Source organism: Hemitrygon akajei, chromosome 5, assembly GCF_048418815.1.
Source record: "Hemitrygon akajei chromosome 5, sHemAka1.3, whole genome shotgun sequence".
In the NCBI taxonomy this organism is placed as follows: domain Eukaryota; kingdom Metazoa; phylum Chordata; class Chondrichthyes; order Myliobatiformes; family Dasyatidae; genus Hemitrygon; species Hemitrygon akajei.
Window position 1 is genome coordinate 142,223,494 of NC_133128.1, and position 21,232 is coordinate 142,244,725.

A 21,232-nucleotide genomic window follows, 5' to 3' on the forward strand; every position below is an offset into this window, starting at 1 on the left:
GAATATTGCTGAATCAGTGGGAGCCCTGGGCTTGTTTCCTTGCAACAAGACAGTCCCATCCAGGGGTGATGGAAAACAGCGATACTCGAAGGGGGTTCTTTATGTCCAGTCTATTCCACAATTTAATTTTCGTGGCTCTCAGCACTTGCTCCCGTCCCGCTTGTTCACATTTTTTCTACTCAAAAAACTCAACAGGTTTGTCTTTAGGTGCAGAGTGCTTATACTCAAGGTGCCGAAGCAGTTTTGAGGGCTTCATTGCCTCATTAGACAGCCTCTGGGCCCGAACTCCAGCCTTCCGCCCGCCCGCTGCCAGACGCCTTGGCCAGGTGTGGCTGGTCATGGGTGGGGTGAGAGGACGAGGTAAGGGCCAGAGGTCCCTGTGCCAGTCGCAGTCCGGAGAGCAAGGCGGAGTGCGACAGGGCGCGTCCCCACCCTCCTTGTAGTTTGGGTCGAGGGATGATTTTCAGAAGATCGCAGTGAGGTAGCTGCTCTGCTACTTATGAAACGCTGAGCCTGAATTAGGTCATCTGTGAATATTTTAGCACGGGTTCCCCACGAACATTCGGTGTGCTAAACAGGTTTAGAGGCGGTGCCCATCTGTCCGCGCTCCAGGCCAGTAGTAATGGCATTTCTCGCCGGCTGCGCAAGGCGGCCGGATACCTGAGGCCAACCAGTGATCCCTGGCGCTAGGGTGACTGATGACCTCGCGTGTGTTCAAGTTCAACAGTGGGCGTGACAGGGAGTGAGGAAAGGTGCAGCTGACTCATCGTTTCATATAACCAAATCATATTGTTTCCTTGCGGCCCGACAGCACATGCTTTACGGCCCGGTGGTTGGGAAACACTGTTCCAGAGGACCAATTTTGTCCCTTGCAATCCTTTTGCTCTTAACATATCTGAAGAGTCCCTTAGAATTCTCCTTCAACTTGCCTGCTAAGACAATCTCATGCTTTCTTTTAGCTCTCCCAATTTCTTTCTTAAGTGCTCTCTTGCATTTCTTATACTCCATTTGTTCCTACCTGCCTATACCTACAATGCTACTCTCTTTTTTTCTTAACCAGGGCCTCAATATCTCTTGAAAACCAAGGTTCCCCACATCTGTTATCTTTACCTTTTATTCTGACAGGCACAATCAAACTTAGTGGTCTCAAATATTTTGGTTTTGAAGGCCTTCCACTTACTAAGTACACCTTTGCTAGAAAACAGCCTGCCGCAATCCACACTTGCCAGATTCAAAATTGGCCCTTCTCCAATTTAGATTTTCAACCTGCAGACCAGAGCTATCTTTTTGCATATTTACTTTGAAACTAATGGCATTGTGATCACTAGATGCAAAGCGTTCACCTACACAAACTTCTGTCTCATTCCCTAATAGGAGATCAAGTATTGCACACTGTCTTAATGGGACTTTTATATAGTGATTAAGAAAACTTTCCTGATCACATTTGACAAACTCTATCCTATCTAGTCCCTTTTGTAGTATGGGAGTTCCAGTCAATATGTGGCAAGTTAAAATCACCTGCTAAAACAACCTTATGTTTCTTGCAACAGTCTGCGATCTCTCTACAAATTTGTTCCTCTAAATTCCTTGGACTGTTTGGTGGTCTGTAATATAGCCCCAGTAATGTGGTCACATCTTTCCTGCCAAAGGTTCTTGGCCCAAAACATAGCTGCCTGGCCTGCTGAGTTCTCCAGCATTTTGTGTGTGTTATACCTTTCGTATTACTCAGTTCCACCCTCACTAGATGAGTTCTCCAGTCTGCACTGACTGAGCACCGCTGTGACATTTTCCTTGATTAGTAATACCACCCCCCCCTCCTTTAATGCCTCCCGCTCTGTCGTGCTTAAAACAACATTTATCTGGTCCTGCTGGTCTAATTTCCTACCAGTTCCCTACTGTACTTATCAGTGCCTTGAAAATGTACTCAGCCCCCAACCCATCGTATACATCAATGAGTATTACAAAGAGGAATTTTTATTAATTTAACTGAGAATTTTTATTTGTGAATCATATGCTCCTTTTTTTTTCTACTCTAGACCCTAAAAAACGGGGGAATTTGTAAAGCATGAATTACAGAATAAACAGAATGCAGAGAATGTTTTAAGATGGAAAGCTTATACTTCAGAAAATGTATAATGTTTCCAATAGATATAAAAAATTCAGAAATAAAAATTTGTAACTTTTGGCTAAATACCAATTTCACATCACTTAATATTTATCTGTTTACTCTATTATAGCTTATCAACAGCATTGAGCAAAGTCGATAGAAAAAAACATGGTCAGAAGCCAAATAATCTTGCAGAAGTCAGAAAGTTTACAATGGCTTAGTTTTCCTGCATCATAAGTGGCTCACTAAGTCTGGACTTAGCTTTAGTGGATTCCCTTTCATCAATGTGTTCCCAAGTGCACCCAATTCCCAACAGTGAGCCTTGTAGAGTGCCAGAGCCTCGCAAGCATAAATGCTATCAGGTTTTGGGAGGAGTTGAAAAACTCCCAGCTCCAAAACACCCAAACATAGCTGACAGATGGCTAAACTAACCTAACACCCTTGCCTGAGGCTGTTGTAAAAAAAATAACATTAGACAAACATTTAAATCACTAAAAAAATTAAAACATTTAAGTAGACTCAATGAATTAAAGATATAAAACATCCCTTAGTGTCACTGTTGAGCAAATTATTGCCAGGCTGATTCCCCAAATTAGTATTCTGCTGTTGGACCATGAAGAACCAAAAAACTCTTACAGGATGGATCGAGGTCACTAACTCCACCAAGTTTGCACCAGTTCTTTATGTGCAATCTAGTTCACCCTATTTCCCTGCCCTCTAACAATATTCCTGGAAATTATTTTCTTTTAGATCGCTATTCAGCTCCCTAGTGAAATCTGCAACTGATCCATCTCCACTACTCATTCTGACCATTTGCATCTTCTGACCATCACCTTCAAACTCTATTCCCTGTAATACCTGATCCTCTTGTCAATTGTCATACCACTTTCCTGAGGGAGTACAATAGGCAGTTAATACTGTAGAACTTATTCAGTAAGAGAAACTGGAAAGTCATATCCCTTACCATTTTTAAATAGAATAATGTGCTGCACCTAAAATGATAGGAACAGCAAGATTATCACTAAAGTAATTGTGTTGAAGTTACCTCAGATGGGATGCTGGTGGCTGGCCCAGCTATCCCATTTTCTGTAGTGATGTTGTTGGAACTGTTGTTGGGCGAGCTTGGGCCAGATCCAGGAGCGCTGTTACAAGCTGAATCTGAAAACAGAAAATCAATTTATCTGAGACAACTCTGGCTTTGCATACTACATGAAAATCTCTTCTGTTAGTTCATAAAACATTGGAGCAATTATTGAGGGTGTGGTTTTTTTTAAAGCATGCTTTTGTGAGATGTGGGAATCATCTGTAATTAATGCCCATCACTACATGCACTTCAGATGTTGGTAAATCTCTTCTGTGAATCACTGCAATGCAGAGAACACCTGTCACACCTCAATACATGTTTCTCCACAAAGTTTCCATACCAAAGCACTCCAAACCTTGTTCTGTTACTCATTCCTCATCACCCAATGACATACTTTCCACTGAGAAATGCAGCATGAAATTTGGATATCTACAGACATTATGCTTCTCATTCTTTGCATGAACTCTGTCTAAAACACAGGAGCTGCTGACTCGAAAGATAACACTTCTGGAATACCACTACTTGGAAAGTACAACAGAATAAAACTATAATTTTGCTTTGGTAATATTGTCATTATGACAATGATGACTTCAATAAGTAATTTTAGTTAGTAGAAGTCCCAATCATGACTATGCCACACTTATCAACCTTCAACAATACAAAACTCTGAGAAGTGCAGTTGCTACATTTCTTTCCATGCACATTATTTACTCTATTCTACAACAAAAAATTTCAGCTTTACCCAAGCAGTTCAGTTCTTTGTTTTGTGATAATATAACCAGGAATTTAAACATTCTCAGGATAAGGATATAACTGGCCAGGCCGGCAGTAATTTACTGCTTTCCTTAAATGGTAGAGGGTGGTTATGAGTTAACTATGGAGTAATTTATGGACGAACCAGGTGGGAATGACATCTTGCCTTTCCTGAAGAGACTGGCAAACTAGACTGGAATTTGTAGAAATCACAAATTCACCATGGCTAATGGGATCTTCTTCAACTTTCAGATTTAAATACTTGATTTTAATTTTCCAGTTGGAATTGTGAAATCAAAACTAATGCCTTTTGATAAGAAATCCTACGACCTAATGCTGTCATATCTATGTAGCACCTTTCAATCTACAATGGATATTCTCATCTTTCCTGCATAATGGACTTGGTAGTAGCAAACTGAACAATACATGTCATTGAGTTATCATACGTAAATACAATCAAACATGAATTACAGTGCCTTTAAAAAGTATCCAAAGTCCCCTCTTGTTTTCATGTTTTATTGTATTACAACACTGAATCAAAGTAGATTTAATTTGGCTTTTTTTGACACTGATCAACAGAAAAAGACTTTTGTGTCAAAGTGAAAACAGATCTCTACAAGGTGATCTAAATTAATTACAAATATAAAACACAAAACAATCGATTGCATTAAGTAGTCATCTCCTTTAATTGTGCAGCCAATTGATTTTAGAAGTCACATAATTAGTTAAATAGAGATCACCGTATGCAGTCAAGGTGTTTCAATTGATTGTATCTGGAAGGTCCACTGCAGATGAGTCAGTATCCTGGCAAAAAACTACACCACGAAGACAAAAGAATACTCCAATCAACTCTGCAAAAAGGTTATTGAAAAGCACAAGTCAGGAGATGGATACAAAAAAGTTTCCAAGTCACTGAATATCCCCTGGAGGACAGTTAAGTCAATGATCAATAAACAGAAAGAATATGGCACAGGTATAAATCTGCTTAGCAACGCAGGTCGTCCTCAAAAACTGAGTGACCGTGCAAGAAGGGGACTCGTGAGGAAGGCCACCTAGTGACCTATGACAACTCTGGAGGAGATACCAGCTTCAGTGGCTGAAATGGGAGAGAATGCACATACAATAACTTTGCTTGGGTGCTTCACCAGTCGCAGCTTTATGTGAGCGGCAAAGAGAAAGCCACTTTTGTAAGAAACACATGAAATCTCGGCTAAAGTTTGCCAGAGGCAAATGGGGGACTTTGATGTCAGCTGAACAAAGTTTTCTATGGTCTGGTGAAACCAAAATTGAACTTTTTGGCTATCAAGACTAAATGCTGTTTGGTGTAAGCATCATCAAAAACACATAATCCCTACGTTGAAGCATGGTGGTGGCTGCATCGTACTGTGAGGATGCTTCACTGCAGTGGTCCTGGAAGGTTTGTGAAGGTACAGGGTAAAATGAATGCAGCAAAATACAGAGAAATCCTGGAGGAAAACTTGAGCAGTCTGCAAGTGAAATGCGACTCGAGAGAAGATTTGTTTTCCAGCGAGTCAATGACCTCAAGCATAAAGCCAAAGCTATACAGGAACAGCTTAAAAACAATAAAGTTAAACTCCTGGAGTGGCCAAATCAAGAGTCCAGACCTCAATTCAACTGAGAATTTGTGGCTGGACTTAAAAGGGCTGTTCCCTCATGATCCCCATGGAACCTGAAAGAGCTTGAGAAGTTTTGTAAAGCAGAAAGGGGGAAATTAGCAGTGTGCAGATGTGCAAAGCTGATAGAGACCTATCACACAGACACGAGGCTATAATTGCTGCCAAAGGTGCATCTACTAAATACTGACTTGAAGGGGGTGAGTAATTATGCAATCAATTATTTTGTGTTTAATAATTGTTTAAAAAAAAGATCAATAAGCAGAAGTACATTAGTAGTCAAAGAAGATTATTTTGCAAAACCAGCTTTAATTAGGAAAAAAAACTCACAACTGTAAGATACTAGGAGGGATTTTAACTTTATCGATCTGCTCAGTTCAATGGAATTGGATGCCATGCTGATTTTAAAAAGATTGTATTTTATTTACTTTGAAGCCAGTGGGAAATTATATTGGGCCAGGCACAAAACAGGTATATTAATCTATATATATTGAAGAAGGGTCTTGGCCTGAAACATCAATAGATGCTACCTGACCTGCTGAGTTCCTCCAGCATTTTGTGTAAGTTGCTTTTCTAGCATCTGGAGACTTACTTAAATTTCACAATAATGGGTATGCAGTGTTTTACAATTATAAGGTATACAAATTTGATTGTTACTACTTTAGTGATTACCAAATAGCCTATAAATAGCAAGAAAGCATAATCAAAATTAACATGACTTGCATGTTAATTTCTAAAATGCCAGTTATGTTATTTGTTAGGAAAAATATAGGGGAGGAATTTACCTTTGGTTGGTAGCATTCAAGAGTATTAGCTGCTGACTGTATTCATATATTTGTTTCTACTGAAACCTACTGAATACTGAATACTCCCCTATTATGGAATGCATACCATTAAGATAATTTCTAGTATCAACTGCTTTCAGTATAAAAGGGATTAAACAACGTTTCTCAACTGTATCAGAGTACTATTAATATCTGTTTTTTCTCTATTGGAATCAGTGTTCCCAGGTGGATCGCCTCTATTCTTACTATACCCATGGGCAAAAGCTTACTTAGGTCAAAATTGACACCAGCTCCTCTTGTGAAGTGCTCAAGAATTAGGTGCAATACAGTTCACTCATGTAATCAAGGGAAGATAACATCATGCTATGCATGAAGGTGTCATTTCACCCAAAATGGTCTCATGATTCATGTAACATTGATGTTCATGATCTGCTTAATCTTTCTAAAAATAGTCAATGGAAAGTTTGAGTTTCATTCAGTTTTCACAGAGATATAGATTACCCTTTATTGGAGGTTTGTAAGAAGGCTGGTATTTTAGGCAACACACAGCACTGTGCAAAAATCTTAGGCACATATACATAGCTAAGGTGCCTAAAACCTTTCCACAGTTCAGGATTTGTCAACGTGGAGCAGATAGCAAATTTGTAAATCTAGCAGGAGCAAAGGATGTTGAGGATGGCGAGGTTGGAGTATCAAGGGAGGGGTGTGACACAGATGTCAGAGAAGGACTACCAAGGGAGGGGGAGTAGTTGCAGAAACACTCAGCGCTGAGAAACCAGGCAAGGTCATTTCATTCTAAAAAAATTGGTTTATTGATCATTACTTTTTATCTCTCTGGTGTTTCCTGCTAACTCCCCCCTCCCTTTCCCTTTTCCCAACCATGATTCCCCATTATTGTGAATCAGGTTCATCATCACTCAATTATGCCATGAATTGTTTTTGCTTTTTGCAGCAGCAGTACAAGTGCAATACATAAAATTACTACAGTGCTGTGCACCCTAGCTATATACAGATGTGTGCCGCTTAACGTCCATTCGGACACGTCCGATCGCATATACGTCCGTAGTCCCGATTGGAGAATGTGACATAGCGGACATAACCAATCTCGAGTATCATGCGTCCCTTGAGTGTAGTAGCGTTATCTCTCTGTTTAATTTTCTTTTGAAAATATTACTGTAAAGTGCATCATGGCTTCCAAATGCAGCAAAACCACTCCTAGTGATAGCAGCAGCAAGAGGCAAAGGAAAAGTATTGATTTGGAAGTGAAACAAAAGGTTATTAAACAATATGAAGGTGGAAAACCAGTGAATACTATTGCTTGGAATTTAGGCATGTCACACTCGACAATCATGACGATCCTGATAAACAAAGAAAAAATCCTTGAAGCTGTTAAAGGATCAGCTTCACTGAAAAGCCAACAACTCCTGAGGAAGTTGAGAACAGTGATGTGGATGATCCTGATCCTCTTTGATAAATTGTGTGTGATATAGGCTAAGAAAGAGTTTACATAAAAGTTTAAAAAGTGAAAAAAATTAAAAAGTTTAAAATGAAATAAAAAATTATAGTGTATGTATTATAGTGTACAGTATACAGTTTATTGTAAGTTCTTGGCTATTTAATCAATACATGTACACTACAGTACCCCATATAGGTTTGCTAAGTATATAATATGGTATTCGCACAACATCCAAATCACACGACATCAGATTTCACAGAACGTATTGTGGATGTTAATCGACGCATACCTGTATATGTGCCTAAGACTTTTGCACAGTACTGTACATTTTGGAACAGTAAACAACCAAGTAGGAGACATTTAAAAAAAAAAGCCTGCAATTGTTGAATTTCCTAAGTAACATTGGACATTTTGCTAAATCTGTCTGAACGGTGGCATGTGTACAGCACAGGAGTAAAATCTGCATAGTTTGAGATTAAAGTGAACTACAGTTCCAAATCAAGAATAAATCCAATCTGATTATGTCTGAACTTCAATTATTTCTATTTACTGAAACCTAATTCTTTCCTGCTTGACTGCTATACATTTCACACATATTGTTCTATGAAGCAAATGCTTTTGTTTGAAGTTACAAATACCATTGCCCCCTAGGAGAGACTTCTCAGTCTGAGAGTCAATATTGTTCAAGAAATGTGAAACTAAAAGCATAATGTAGAAGCCTAAAGAATGTGCACCTTTAAAAATTACATATCATCACAGACCTTACAGCCAGATCTACTTCTCTACTGGAAAGTAGTCAGAAATTTTAGCCACTTTTCAAAACAGTCACTTTTGCTGCTGTGACAACAAAGTAAATTTATTATCAAAGTACATATATGCCACCCTATACCACATAAAACACCAAGTGATTTGCTTTCTTGTGGAAATACACAGTAAATCCACGAAATACAATGGAATCAATGAAAGACTATACCCAACAAAACAGACCAATATGCAAAAGGCAACAAAATGTGTAAATACAAATGAAAATAATAAATAAATAAATAAACAAACAAACAAACAAACAAACAAACAAACAAACATGGAGAACATGAAATGAAGAGCCTTGAAAGTGAGTGCAGAAGTTGTGGGAACAGTTCTGTGACAGGGTGAGTGAAGTTAACCACTCTGGTTAAAGAGCCTGATGGTTGACGGATAATAACTATTCCTGAAACTGTTGGTATGGGTCTTGAGACACATGTACCTTCTTCCTGATGGTAGCAGCAAGAAGAGAGCATAGCCTGAGTGGTGGGGGTCCTTGATGGTGGTCACCCCTTTCCTGCGACATCCACTACCTTTGTAGGAATTTTTTTGAAGAATTAAATTCTTCAAGAGGGAAGTAGATAGACAGGAGGAAATTTGTTTGCAGGCTGCAGTTCACCAAGATCTGGCATAAATCCAAAGGGCTCATTTATTATCTCCTATGTCATACAATTCTAAAATGTACTGTTGCCAGAAACAGAACATTAAACAGCATCCTCCTCTGCCTTCTGTGGAAATCAACATAAAAACAGATCAAGGTCTCAACATTTCACTAGGGAAGACTCAGCATTCACTAATCAATACAAACCATATTAATAAAGGACAGGATTTGTGGCATAGAATGAAATCGCTCAGCTCTACCAGTCCATTCCAACATTTTTGCTTCACTTTAGCCTCTTCCATTTTCCCTCATCAAAATCCATCCAGGTAACCTGCTCTATATCTTTAAGCCCGATAACGTTTGTCTGGCCTTCTATTAACTGCTTGTTATTTTTTTCAATCATTTCTTGTGATTTCCACATTCTCACCACTCTTTCGCAGAGAAGTCTCTTCTGAATACTCTACAGGAGTACTTAATCATCTTACATTGATGTCTCTTTTTCATTCACTCTGCATGTACTCCATCACAAGCTATGATTTTAAAGATCCCATTTAGTCACTGTCTGATTTTATTCCTAAGAGAAACTTACTATGTTCATTTTTCTGATATGTATACTTTTCTATGTTGTGCATGGTGGCACATTTCTTCTACCTTTCAATTTCAAAGCCTAGTGTGTTTGGTTTACTTTCTTTAGACCCTTGCTAACCTGCTCATGTGAGTTAAATTCAACAACAGTATACAATCCATCATCACTTTAATGTACAACACTTTGTTAAAAAAATTCAAAAGAACAAAGTAGATTCATCTTATCAGTGTATCTGTAGCTTCCCTAGCTGTGTAACACTTTTTCCTTCCTGTAACCTCTGTTGTCCATATCACTATACTTCATCTTTTTGAACTGAACACACTCATCTCTTGATATGTAGATGGCCATCACATTTCCACAAGCCCCCTCTTCCCATTTCCCCTCAGCTTCTCTCTCCATAGGTAACTAAAATTACAAGATAACTTGCAGAGTGTAAAATACACTAGTGAGATATTTTTAAAAAATTCTATATTATACTTACTGATGACAGATAAGTTAATGCATGAGTTTTTACAAACATCCAAAATGACAGCTTAGTAATGTAATTATAGAGCCACACAGTACAGAAACAGCCCTTTTTGTTACCGTATCAATGCCAATTATTAGAGCTTAATTTCCAAATCTCATTTATGTTTATTTTTTAAAGAGTGCAAGTAATAAGACAATGTTTAATGAAATGTAGTTTGGCAGTGGTTTTCAATTTCCTTGCTTTATACATTTTATTAGTTATTTTTGATATGAAAGTAATCTCACAGTAACTTGATCTCAGCTATCATGACTGCAGTAGCAAAATTCACTATTTTTTCTTTGGGAGCTTATTTGCATTTGAAATTAATCAGTTTAAGTCATAGGATAATATGGTTGAGTCAATAAATTCAAATACAAAGAACACCAAGACATTTCAGCTTCATTTCAATTTCATGTTTCTTTACAATTACAACAAAATGATTAAGTAAGTTATTATACATATTAAAATAGTAACACATTTAATATTTGGATGCTAGTGCACATTTCTGTATAGATAACATTAACCACTAAAGCTCAATACAACCAAATGCTATTGTTAACACAGAGAGCAACAAAGATAGAGCACTATCAAATAGTCACATTTGCAAGTTGCGGCAGAAACATTTTGGTGTAATGGTACTTGGAGATACTTGGGAACTTTCACTGGGGCTCTTAGCTAACACTTAACAGTCCTCATTGAAGGATCAGAGGTGGAGGAGGTTGGTCACCTTAGGTTTCTAGGTGTTATTATTTTGGAGGACCTGTCCTGGGCGCAGCATGCAAGTAATTACAAAGAAAGCATGGCAGCACCTCTACTTCCTTAGGAGCTTGCAGTGATTCGACATGACATCTAAAACTTTGATAAATTTTTATAGATGTATATATTGACTGGCTGCATCATAGCCTGATCTGGAAAAACCAATGCCCTTGAATGGAAAATCCTACCAAAAGTAGTGGATACAGCCCAGTCCATCACGGGTAAAACCTTCCCAACCATTGAGTACATCTACATGGAGTGTTGTGGCAGGAAAGTAGCATCTAGCATCAGGACCCCCACCATCCAGGACATGCTTGCTTCTCACTGCTGCACCAAGAGCAGGACTCACACACCAGTTAACAGGAACAGTTATTACCCTCAACCATCAGGTTCTTTCTTGCCCCATCATTGAAATGCTCCCACAACCAATGGACTCATTTTCAAGGACTCTTCATCTCATGTTTCAATATTTATTGCTTATTTATTTATTAATTATTAATATTATTTCTTGTTTTTGTATTTGCAGTTTGTTGTCTTCTGCACCCTGGTTGAACACCCTAGATGGGTCATTGATCCTGTTATGGTTATTATTCTATAGATTTACTGAGTATGCCCACAAGGTAATGAATCTCAGAGTTGTATGGGTGACACATATGCATTTTGACAATAAAACTTACTTTGAACTTTGAATCTCTAGAGAAAATAAATGATTGACAAAAGGTAATACTGACAAAACAGAAAGTAAACTAAACATTTACAATAAGATTTAATAACAAGATCTTCTTGTTTGAAGATTGAATATTAAGAGGAAAAAGGTGTTAAACATTTTAACTGCAAATGCATTCAAATAGATGAAATGTAACCCCCCCCCCACATCAAAATGGAGAGCAAAATTACTTTCCAGTTGTTCTGACTATTTTAAAGATTAACTAAAAAGAGTACCTTCAGTTAAAAAGAGAAGGAAACTATGCAGGGAGTCAACTCCATTTAAATACAATAAGACTTTCTTCAACTAATTCCAAAAGTTGGTTGTTTTTTTTGGCTTGCCTTATTTTGTCTAGGTGCTCAACACCGCAAAAACTAATGGTGTAATTTTTACCGGTAGTTTTATGCCAACAACCGTTTTTGCAAAATAACAGCTTTCTTTCTACGACTAAAAAATGCACTATATCTTGGATTGAAAGAAGTATACTTACATACCAACACAGAATTCGGATTGCAGTTGGTGCACAGCACAAGGAACACCATTCAATTTGTAACCATGGGGGGGGGGGGGGGAGCGCGCGGGGAAGAACTTGCATTTATGTAGTACTTTATGTTTAAAGAAACTTTTCATAACATATTTTGAATATGGGCTTTGCCTTGACAGTTATTGTACAATCAAACATTGTAACAATCATATAAATTTCCATCTGAAAACATGAAAATCAGACATATTCCTTACAATGGCAGTGTGAACTGTGGCTCAATGGCAGTGCTCTTGCCTTTCAGTCAGAAGGTTGTATGTTCATTTCGAAGACTTAAAGAAAGAGGCTGTCCTGACATTTTAGTACACTAATAAGGGAATGTTGCACTGTTAAAAGAGCTACCTTTTTGATAGGGCATTAATCACCCTCTTAGTTGGATGTAAAATATCCCATAGCACTGCATTGCAGGAATTTCTCCATTGCCCTACCAATTTCCCAACCAATACTACCTTAAGCCCAAAACTTCTCTTACCATTATCATATTAGTTGTTGTGAGACCTTTATACTTCCTCCACAGCATGACTGACCAGGTTCAAAAATACATCAACAAAAACACAAAATGCTGGCAGAACTCAGCAGGCCAGACAGCAACTATGGGAGGAGGTAGTGATGATGTTTCAGGCTGAAACGTCGTCACTACCTCCTCCCATAGATGCTGTCTGGCCTGCTGAGTTCTGCCAGCATTTTGTGTTTTTATTTATTTCCAACATCTGCAGATTTACTCGTGTTGCCTTCAAAAATACTTCCATTGTTTTAAGATACTTTGGTTGATCCCAAGGTCAAGAATGGTGAAATAAATTCAAGTCCTTTCTCTCATCGATTTCAGGAGCACAGGACAAAAATAAAAGGAACAATTCATGTTAAAGCAGTCCCCTGCTATCCCTTCATAATGTGACAAATCTCACTTTGAACAGCACAATGACTAGAGTACCGTGTTCCACCAACAGTCAGGTAATTTAATTATGTATGTACTTAGTAAGAGTAAAGGTGAATTGCAAAATTTGTTTCCACTCTATAACTTAGCATATGGATTATAAACACGTTGTATTTTTATACCATTTCTTGGTTTTAAGCAATTTAACTTTCAATAATAGGCATTACAGCCTCTGAACAAGAAGTGTACACAAATAAATCAAACATTCAAAGCCTTCTTTCTCATAACCAAAATTCACAGTGATCAGATTCAGTGTCTGATCAGACTAATGTAAAATACAATATACTCTTCAAGTCACTTTGACACAAGAATTCCGTTAGAGCTTTGAACTCAAGATGTGCAAACTAAGGCAAGTGACATTCCTGGATTTCTCCATTGAAAGAGAAAATTACTGCACATATGGTTCATACATGGCAGAACAGGCCTGTCATTGCACACAGTGGAAATCTTGAAAGAGAAGAGCTGGGTAGAATATCAGAGGTGCATGCTGTTGGAGAGAGGATTGGGGGAGCTGGTGAAAGGTTGGTCAGGGTAAGATCCACAGGTGATCAGGGAAAAACATATTTAGAAAACCTGTCAGATATTTGGGATGGATAGTTAATAGGCAATCAATCACAATGCATTTCAACAAAGGTGCCTACCAACTGGAAGATGAGTATCTCTTGGCCTCTGCAAGTGCCTCAGGTAAAATAAAGCTGTCTAACCAACTGTGAAGCAGGCCTCCAGCTAAGACCTGCATTCTTGTGGGCATGGTATGTGGTTATTATTTTGCACAAGTGAAGACCTGCAAGTATTTCATATCATTTGATATCATCATGCGTGTCCATGTGCTGGCAAGTCACATGCAGAGAAGTGCGAACAATAATTTCAGTTTGTGGTCTGCAGCTTTAATCTGTTTGGTAACTTCTGGTCAAGAAGCAGCACAGAGGAAAAATGAACTTTATAATAAGCTAAAGCTTTCTGACTTTCAAAACAACTGACCCTCAAGCTGTGGATCATGGGGTTAGAAGGATATATTCAAGTGAGTTGAGATTGCTTTACGAGGCCTTAAAATCTTAAGCATTCAGTGCAATGGGTTAGGATTAAATCTCAACATTAAAATTATGATTTACTAATATATTCTAATTACTATTACCCAAACAATGGAGGCTAACTATGGCCAGACACTCATAAGCATCTTATTCTGATAACCACAATATTCATTTTACATGAATTATTTAAAGCTTTCTGAAACAGAATCAAAGGCTTATTATTTTAATTCAACAGGGAGAAAAAAAATCAGGAACTGGCATCGATATGTCGACAAAAAAAGCACTAAAGAATGCCCTTCACTGACAGCACTTTTTAATTATTGTTAACATACCTGGAACATCCATGGGTCTTTTTTTAAGAGTGGTTATAGCGCTGCCATCTTTTCTCCGTAGTAAAGGACTACTTCTTCTCTCTGCCACTTTCTGTTTTAGTCTGGACCGTACCTTTAAGTTTGGCTCAGATGCTGTTAAATGAAACAGCAAAAATTACATTTTATGAATATAATCCTGAGCCTTTTTTAAAAAGTATAATTCACTGTGGAGCCAGGGCAAAGTACATTTCTTAAGGACCTGTTCAATTTTTAAATCAGGAAATATCATATTTGAAAGGGTCTCAATTTCCCTTTTTGCTGGGTTCTGCTTTTACTAATGTACTGCCTCGTCTTACTCAAACAAACGAATAACAAGTGGAAATATTGGCTGATTACTTGTTATTGGGGCAAGACATCTGTGGACCCGATTCCATTCTCACCCAATGCTCACTTCCTGCCATTGGAGAGCAATCAGGAATGGGAAGCATGAACTGAGGCATTTAAGACCTAATGTAGCATTTAATTCAGCATTTCTTAGTACTCTCCTGGCCTGTATAACTCAGTACTACATGAATATTTAAAAGCAATTAACGAAGTTCCAACTACTATGTTAATGTCATTTCTGTCAGATGAGTGTTGGGAATTAAATGCTATAAATAATCAGCTATATAAAATGCATTGCCTTAGCAAAAAACAAAGAAAGACCAACATTCACAATTTCTTGTTGCATCCTTACAACTTCATCAGGGCATTTTTCAAATTCCTTATGATACTTTTCCTTTCTAGTGAATATTAATAATTACATGTAATATTTGGAATATCATATTTTGCAGAGACTATAAGCAAAGTTAGAAATAAAATATTAAATTATATTCCTTCTGAAAAATTAAGCTTACTTATTCATAATAAATTGTTAACTAATAATTGCTATTGCTAATTCACCAAAGAAATCCCAATTTCAACTTATTTTGTAGTCCTTGGCTTTGAAATAGATTTTGTGACTTTTTCTGTGCATAATTTTAATGCATCAGTATCAATTATTTAGTTAATATCGATTAATCATGCAAAAAAAGCAAATTTTCTGCAGTCAGCTGCTTCTGAGTTTATAATCATAGGTGCAGGTATTATTTTCACAATATACTTGTTTAACAAAAGTAATCTATTCCTCCATAGTTCTGAATTTATAGAACAGGTCAAAATGCTGAATTAATTACTGCTACTTCAGTAAGGCACTGGGGTGCAGGGGAGACACCTGGAATCCTCAGAACTTTATGTGCAAAATGATAATGCCAGAAAAATAGAGGGCAGTGGCGAACCCTAGGTAATTTCTCAGGTAAGGACATGTTCGGCACAGCTTTGTGGGCCGAAGGGCCTGTATTGTGCTGTAGATTTTCTACGTTAAAAGAGAGGACTGAGTAGAGGAAAATGTGGTCTCCTTTCTCACCACATATGCAGAAAATATTCTGTAATGTTACAGAATACCAGAGGACAAAATGGAAGAATGATCACTAAAAAAAAATTACCGGTAAGCATAATAACTGGGCTGAAATTGAATAGTTCCCTGGACCCAATGCTCGGCTTTCAGGGTTTTAAAGTAGGTTAGATATAGTGCATGTATTAGTAATGATCTTCACAGTTCCCTAAATTCTGAAAAGCTCCAAACAGATACGAAAACCACTACTATTCAAGGTAGGAGAGAGGCAAAAAACCAGGGAACTAAAAGCCAGACCATAATTAAGGAAAAGGTAATATGACATTTAGAAACTTTGGTTTTATTGAGGATATAATTAAAAAGATAAACAATGGTATCAATGAATTTTATTTCTAAAAGTTACTGGAAAAGGGTGCATCATAGAAGGTTACTTCATAAGGTCAGACTCATAGGGTAATAAATTAATCATTTTCAGGTTGGCAAACTGGAACTAGTGGGATGCCAGGTGTTAATAGCTTCCACTATTTACAATCTATATTAATGGTTTAAATGAAGGGCCTGGCCCATAACAGCAAAATTTAAAATGATATAAAAAAGTGGAATGTAGGAGAAAGATGCAAAGAGACTGTGTAAAGAGTACATAGTAAAGGCCTGATAATCCACCATCTGATCATTCTGAAATTCTGACAATTCAACATCTGGTGAACTAGATAAAACTTCATTAAACTTACAGGCACCCAGTTTCCAGCATTGCCTTTATACTTTCTAGATTCACTGGAAAATTTATAATATTACTGTGTAACATCTAAAGAAAGTGAACTAAAAGTGTGTTGGGGCATTAGTAGGAATAACATACAATATTTAGTAAAATCTGTCAACCTGCTGGATTATCGGAGTTTTAGTAAAACAGTTTGAAAGTGTGAACAAACTAATAGATGTAGAGTGTGAAGGAACACAAGGTTACACACGGGATACACCAAGTTAAATTGCATGTGCAGATGGTAATTCAAAGGTGATATGGGTTGGACTACAAAAATGGGTAGGTAAATCAGCAATGGACATGATATTGGTGAGACCACAAAATATGCACATGCAGTTTTGGTCTGCGTATTGGCATCAGTGTAGGGAAGGAAACTTAGATTGATTCTTGGGAAGAAGGTTCCTTATGAGGAAAGAGCAGGTAGACTAAGTCTAAGCTCTCTAGAATTTAGCAGAATTAGAGGCAGTTTGGTGCGGAAGTGGATTAGAATGATGTCCCACTGTTATATATAGAAAGACGTTACTAAGAATACCGTGGAAGATGCAACAATTATTTGAGTCATACAAATTACTCTGAGGCTTGGTTAAACCAGCTTTCCAAGACCAACAGTGCAAAGTGTTTCAAATTAAATTTTCCAGTCATGTAATTTGGGTAGATAAAGTAAATGAATAAATTGACATTTTTTTGGTCATAGTATAGAAAAGTTAGTCCATCTGCAATTGTAGACAGCTTACTCTAAAACCAAAAAGTCGTCACACTTCCTAGTAAGGTAAATAAATTTAATTTACAGTCAAGATTGTCAGTATTGTAATACACGTCCCAAAGTCTTAAAATAGTTTGACACAACTCAGCTAATTTACATAATCTGGAACAATTTTTAAAATGTATTCATCTATCACTGAAACCCAAAAATTAACAACTGTAAATGAAGCACTTTAAGAAGCTTTTAGCTTCTTTGAAAAAAATTTGCTCAGCAAGAAAATTGAAAATGACTATTTTCTTTCTAAATTAAAAGTCTAAATCTCGTTGTGTTCTCATCGTGGTTCATTAATTATGACAAAAGCAAATCACAGAAATGCTTTACTTAAAATTGTACTTTTCTTCTGCACTATCTGACAGAAATGATTAAAGAAACATGGAGGTGTGTTAGGTGTGATGACTGCATTGTAAGCCATTACCTGTGGGGTCAGCAAGAATATTAGCACCCTTTTCAGAAAAGGAATAAGTTTCATTTTTGCTGAAATGCTGACATCAAATGTAACTTTCAAAACAAATATCTACGTATATTGTGTTCCATTTTAATGCTCTAACCTTACTTGTTTATATCCAATACCTTCATAAGTATTACTTTCATGTACCCATGATATTCTTTGTTAAGTACAGAATGGAATGAAATTAATTCATACAAATTCAAAAACAATAACTCTAGTTCTGATCAATCACTTCTGTAAAAGCAAGCATGATTAAAATGTATTTTGTACAATTATTACCCCTTTACATCATTATCTGAATACCACAATAAAACTCTTAAGATATTGTGTATACTTTTCTCTCAAGTGCTTGCTTGGGAAACCTCTCATTTCCCATAGTGAATTACTAATCAGTTACATGGTCCTTTGATTCACTATGAATTCAGGTTTTAATGGCAAGTTGTAAGAATATTCCATCTGATTGTGCGTGGGTGCTAGACTATGAATGCGCAGTCAGAGCTCGAGTGATTGGTCTGCTGTTCAACAGGAAGTGTGTGTGGGCAGATGACAAAGATCACCTCTTCATCTTGAGAATCAGAACATTTAATGCTAAGCTCAACAAAGCAGCTACACAAATTACGGGCTTCTTAGTGCCAGCCCACTCAAAGCAGTTTCAGCTTCCTTTGAATTTCAGTTACTTTCAATGGTAGAAGCTCTGTTGTTCTTAAACAGTGGTGACCTATACAAAAAACTTATAATTTTTTGACTTACAACTGGGATACTTTCATTCATTTTTGTTGATCTATCTAATTGGTATTAACTACTAAGCACTATACATTAAACACAATTTGAACAGCTATCATATAATTTAAAACATACTGTCTACATACTAAGAAAAATGCCACATTAAGACAAAATACTATTCAGGTTTCATACATAGCAATGCCAGATCCCAACTGTCTATTCTTTCATGCTTCCCAAAGTAGCAATGAGAGAACGATGAAAGGTTTGGACTACAGCAGGGGTTCTCAACCTTTTTTATGCCATGGACCAATACTATTAAGCAAGGGGTCCGTGGATCCCAGGTTGGGAACCCTAAAGTTGACAATACAAGATCAGTAGGTGTGGCAACATTAACATTGAATTATTTTATTCTCACAAAAAATTACTATTCCAAGCTGTTTTCATTTCCTGATTCATTTAATATGTAGCGTAGACTATGCCAATATATTATTGTTAATCACTCAAAATGCATCATGAAATCAGAAATAGTATTATCCTGTTAACTCACTGGTAACATTAGCCAAACCAAAATCTCCACAGTCAATGGGTCAACATAATTTCCTTTCTTTAGGCTGGATCCAGCACATGAAAGTGATGAGTGATGGGTTAGAAAACTCAGTGAATTCTCAATGCAGAATGACTAGAGGAAATTAACATGCAATTCCAGCTGAAACACTGACAAAAACTGCTTCTCTATTTACATTGCTACCATATAATTTAGTAAACTAACATACTGGTGTTTCATATGGGTGGGAAGTGGAAGGGGAAAAGAGGGGCTTTGCATGCTGACTGTTTCATCAGCCAACATACAGTAAATATAAGTGCTCAAACCTGAGCCAAATAAGGCTATTTTAACTCTTCTAGTGGAACAATGCACCACCAAAAAATTATGATCAATTGGTTCACTTCAAAGCAATGGTACAGCTGCCAGCAGATCCAGAATTGCAAGTAAATGGGTAAGTGGGCTGGGGGGTGGAATTATAGAACTTTGTCTACAATAGAATTCTTGGTAAACTAGAACAATTAAAAATAGATTCAACAGGACTTAATATTGAAGTTGCTTCTTTGAAGACTGAACCAGAGAAGTAGGCTATGTTATTTTCTATGAAATCAGCAGAATCTGCTCACAGGCATAAACTTATTAAAATAATGCACTTCTGTTATTTCATGTTTCTAAATATTATCTTAATGTAGTAGGAATATTAAAAGTCCCTTGAAATACAAAATGATACAGCTATTGTTCCATTTTTACCATAATAGGCTAACCACTAACAGTTTTTTTTCTCAATGAAAATCCTAACAAAGAAATGTATGTTCCAGGGCTGGGTAGGCTTTAGTTGTATTGTAATTGTATTTCATGAGTCGAAAGCCCATGTACACTACTCACTATAGGATAAGAATGTTTCTAATGATCTGGAAAAATAAATTTCAAAGAGGCTAAATTATCAGTTTTAAGCAGTTTTTAGTTGTCTTAAACAAATACCGTGTTTCACAGGTTTTGGTTCTCCAATTATTTCTATTTGCAAATAAACTGAGGATGCTGTTGAGTAAGTGGGGCAAACATATTCTTCACCTTTTGGAATGTCAAGAGCAAAAATAGGCAACTACATACTCAATTACTTAAACTCAAATAGAATGCACGGTAAGAAAAGATAAAATAGAAAAATAAAATGGCTTTGTTGACAATGAATTATTTTTGAAACATCACCACTGTTTCAATGTAGGAAACATTTATATCCACCTGTAGGAGAAACAAAGCTCTAATTTGGCATCTCACCTGAAAGACACAACCTCCAACAGTGAAGCATTCTTCAATACTGCCCTGACTTTTTTTGACAAAACTTTGTTTCAATTCCAGGAGTGGGACTTGAACCTACAACTTTCTGGCACTTACGTGGGAATTCTAGCAACTGAGTATGAAGCCTAGACTGAAAGAAAACTTCCTAGAAAAATAATGTCATTTTTTTTATTTGGGAGGCTGCGAGTAGGAGGGTGCCAGATGGATTGGTGTTGGTGCTGCAGCTGCACAATCTACGACAAAGAATTGGATGAGGGGATCAAGTCTGTTGATTTTGCTAAACTGAATGCCATTATGAGTTGTTAGCAGGATATAGAGAGGCACTTTAGAGGACACAAATAAGAAAGGATATGACGGATGAAAAACAGTGTCTGTATTGTCCAGGATGAGATCTCTCACTCCACCTCAAATGTGATTAAAATATTTTATTTTTAAGAGATGCAAGCACATGTTCCTTACACTGGTGAAGAGCTCTGATAAAATCAGGATGGAGTTGCCTATTTTACTGAACAGGGCAATTATTGAAAGAGACAAGAATATATCATGCTTTAAAAATATTTCAGGTCTGACAAAAAGGAGCATAACATTGCTGGATTTCAGTTCCAAAAAGTAGAAAGAAGGTTCATATAGAGCAATAAACTGATTTGCAGATGATACAAAGATAGATGGAGGGGC

At 37.1% G+C, this 21,232-nt stretch overlaps 1 protein-coding gene across 11 annotated transcripts in view; it reads right to left on the reverse strand.

Annotated features, from left to right (window-relative positions):
* Window positions 1-21,232, reverse strand: part of hdac4 (histone deacetylase 4) — a 436,407-nt gene that overhangs the window by 142,205 nt on the left and 272,970 nt on the right. For 10 of the 11 annotated variants that reach the window (XM_073046732.1, XM_073046730.1, XM_073046731.1 and 7 more), the window contains 2 exons: window positions 14,616-14,747; window positions 3,153-3,265 (listed from right to left, as the gene is read on the reverse strand). In XM_073046732.1, coding sequence (XP_072902833.1) covers window positions 3,153-3,265; window positions 14,616-14,747 — 245 coding nt within the window. The remainder of the gene's footprint in view (window positions 1-3,152; window positions 3,266-14,615; window positions 14,748-21,232) is intronic. The other variant, XM_073046729.1, reaches the window with a different exon arrangement.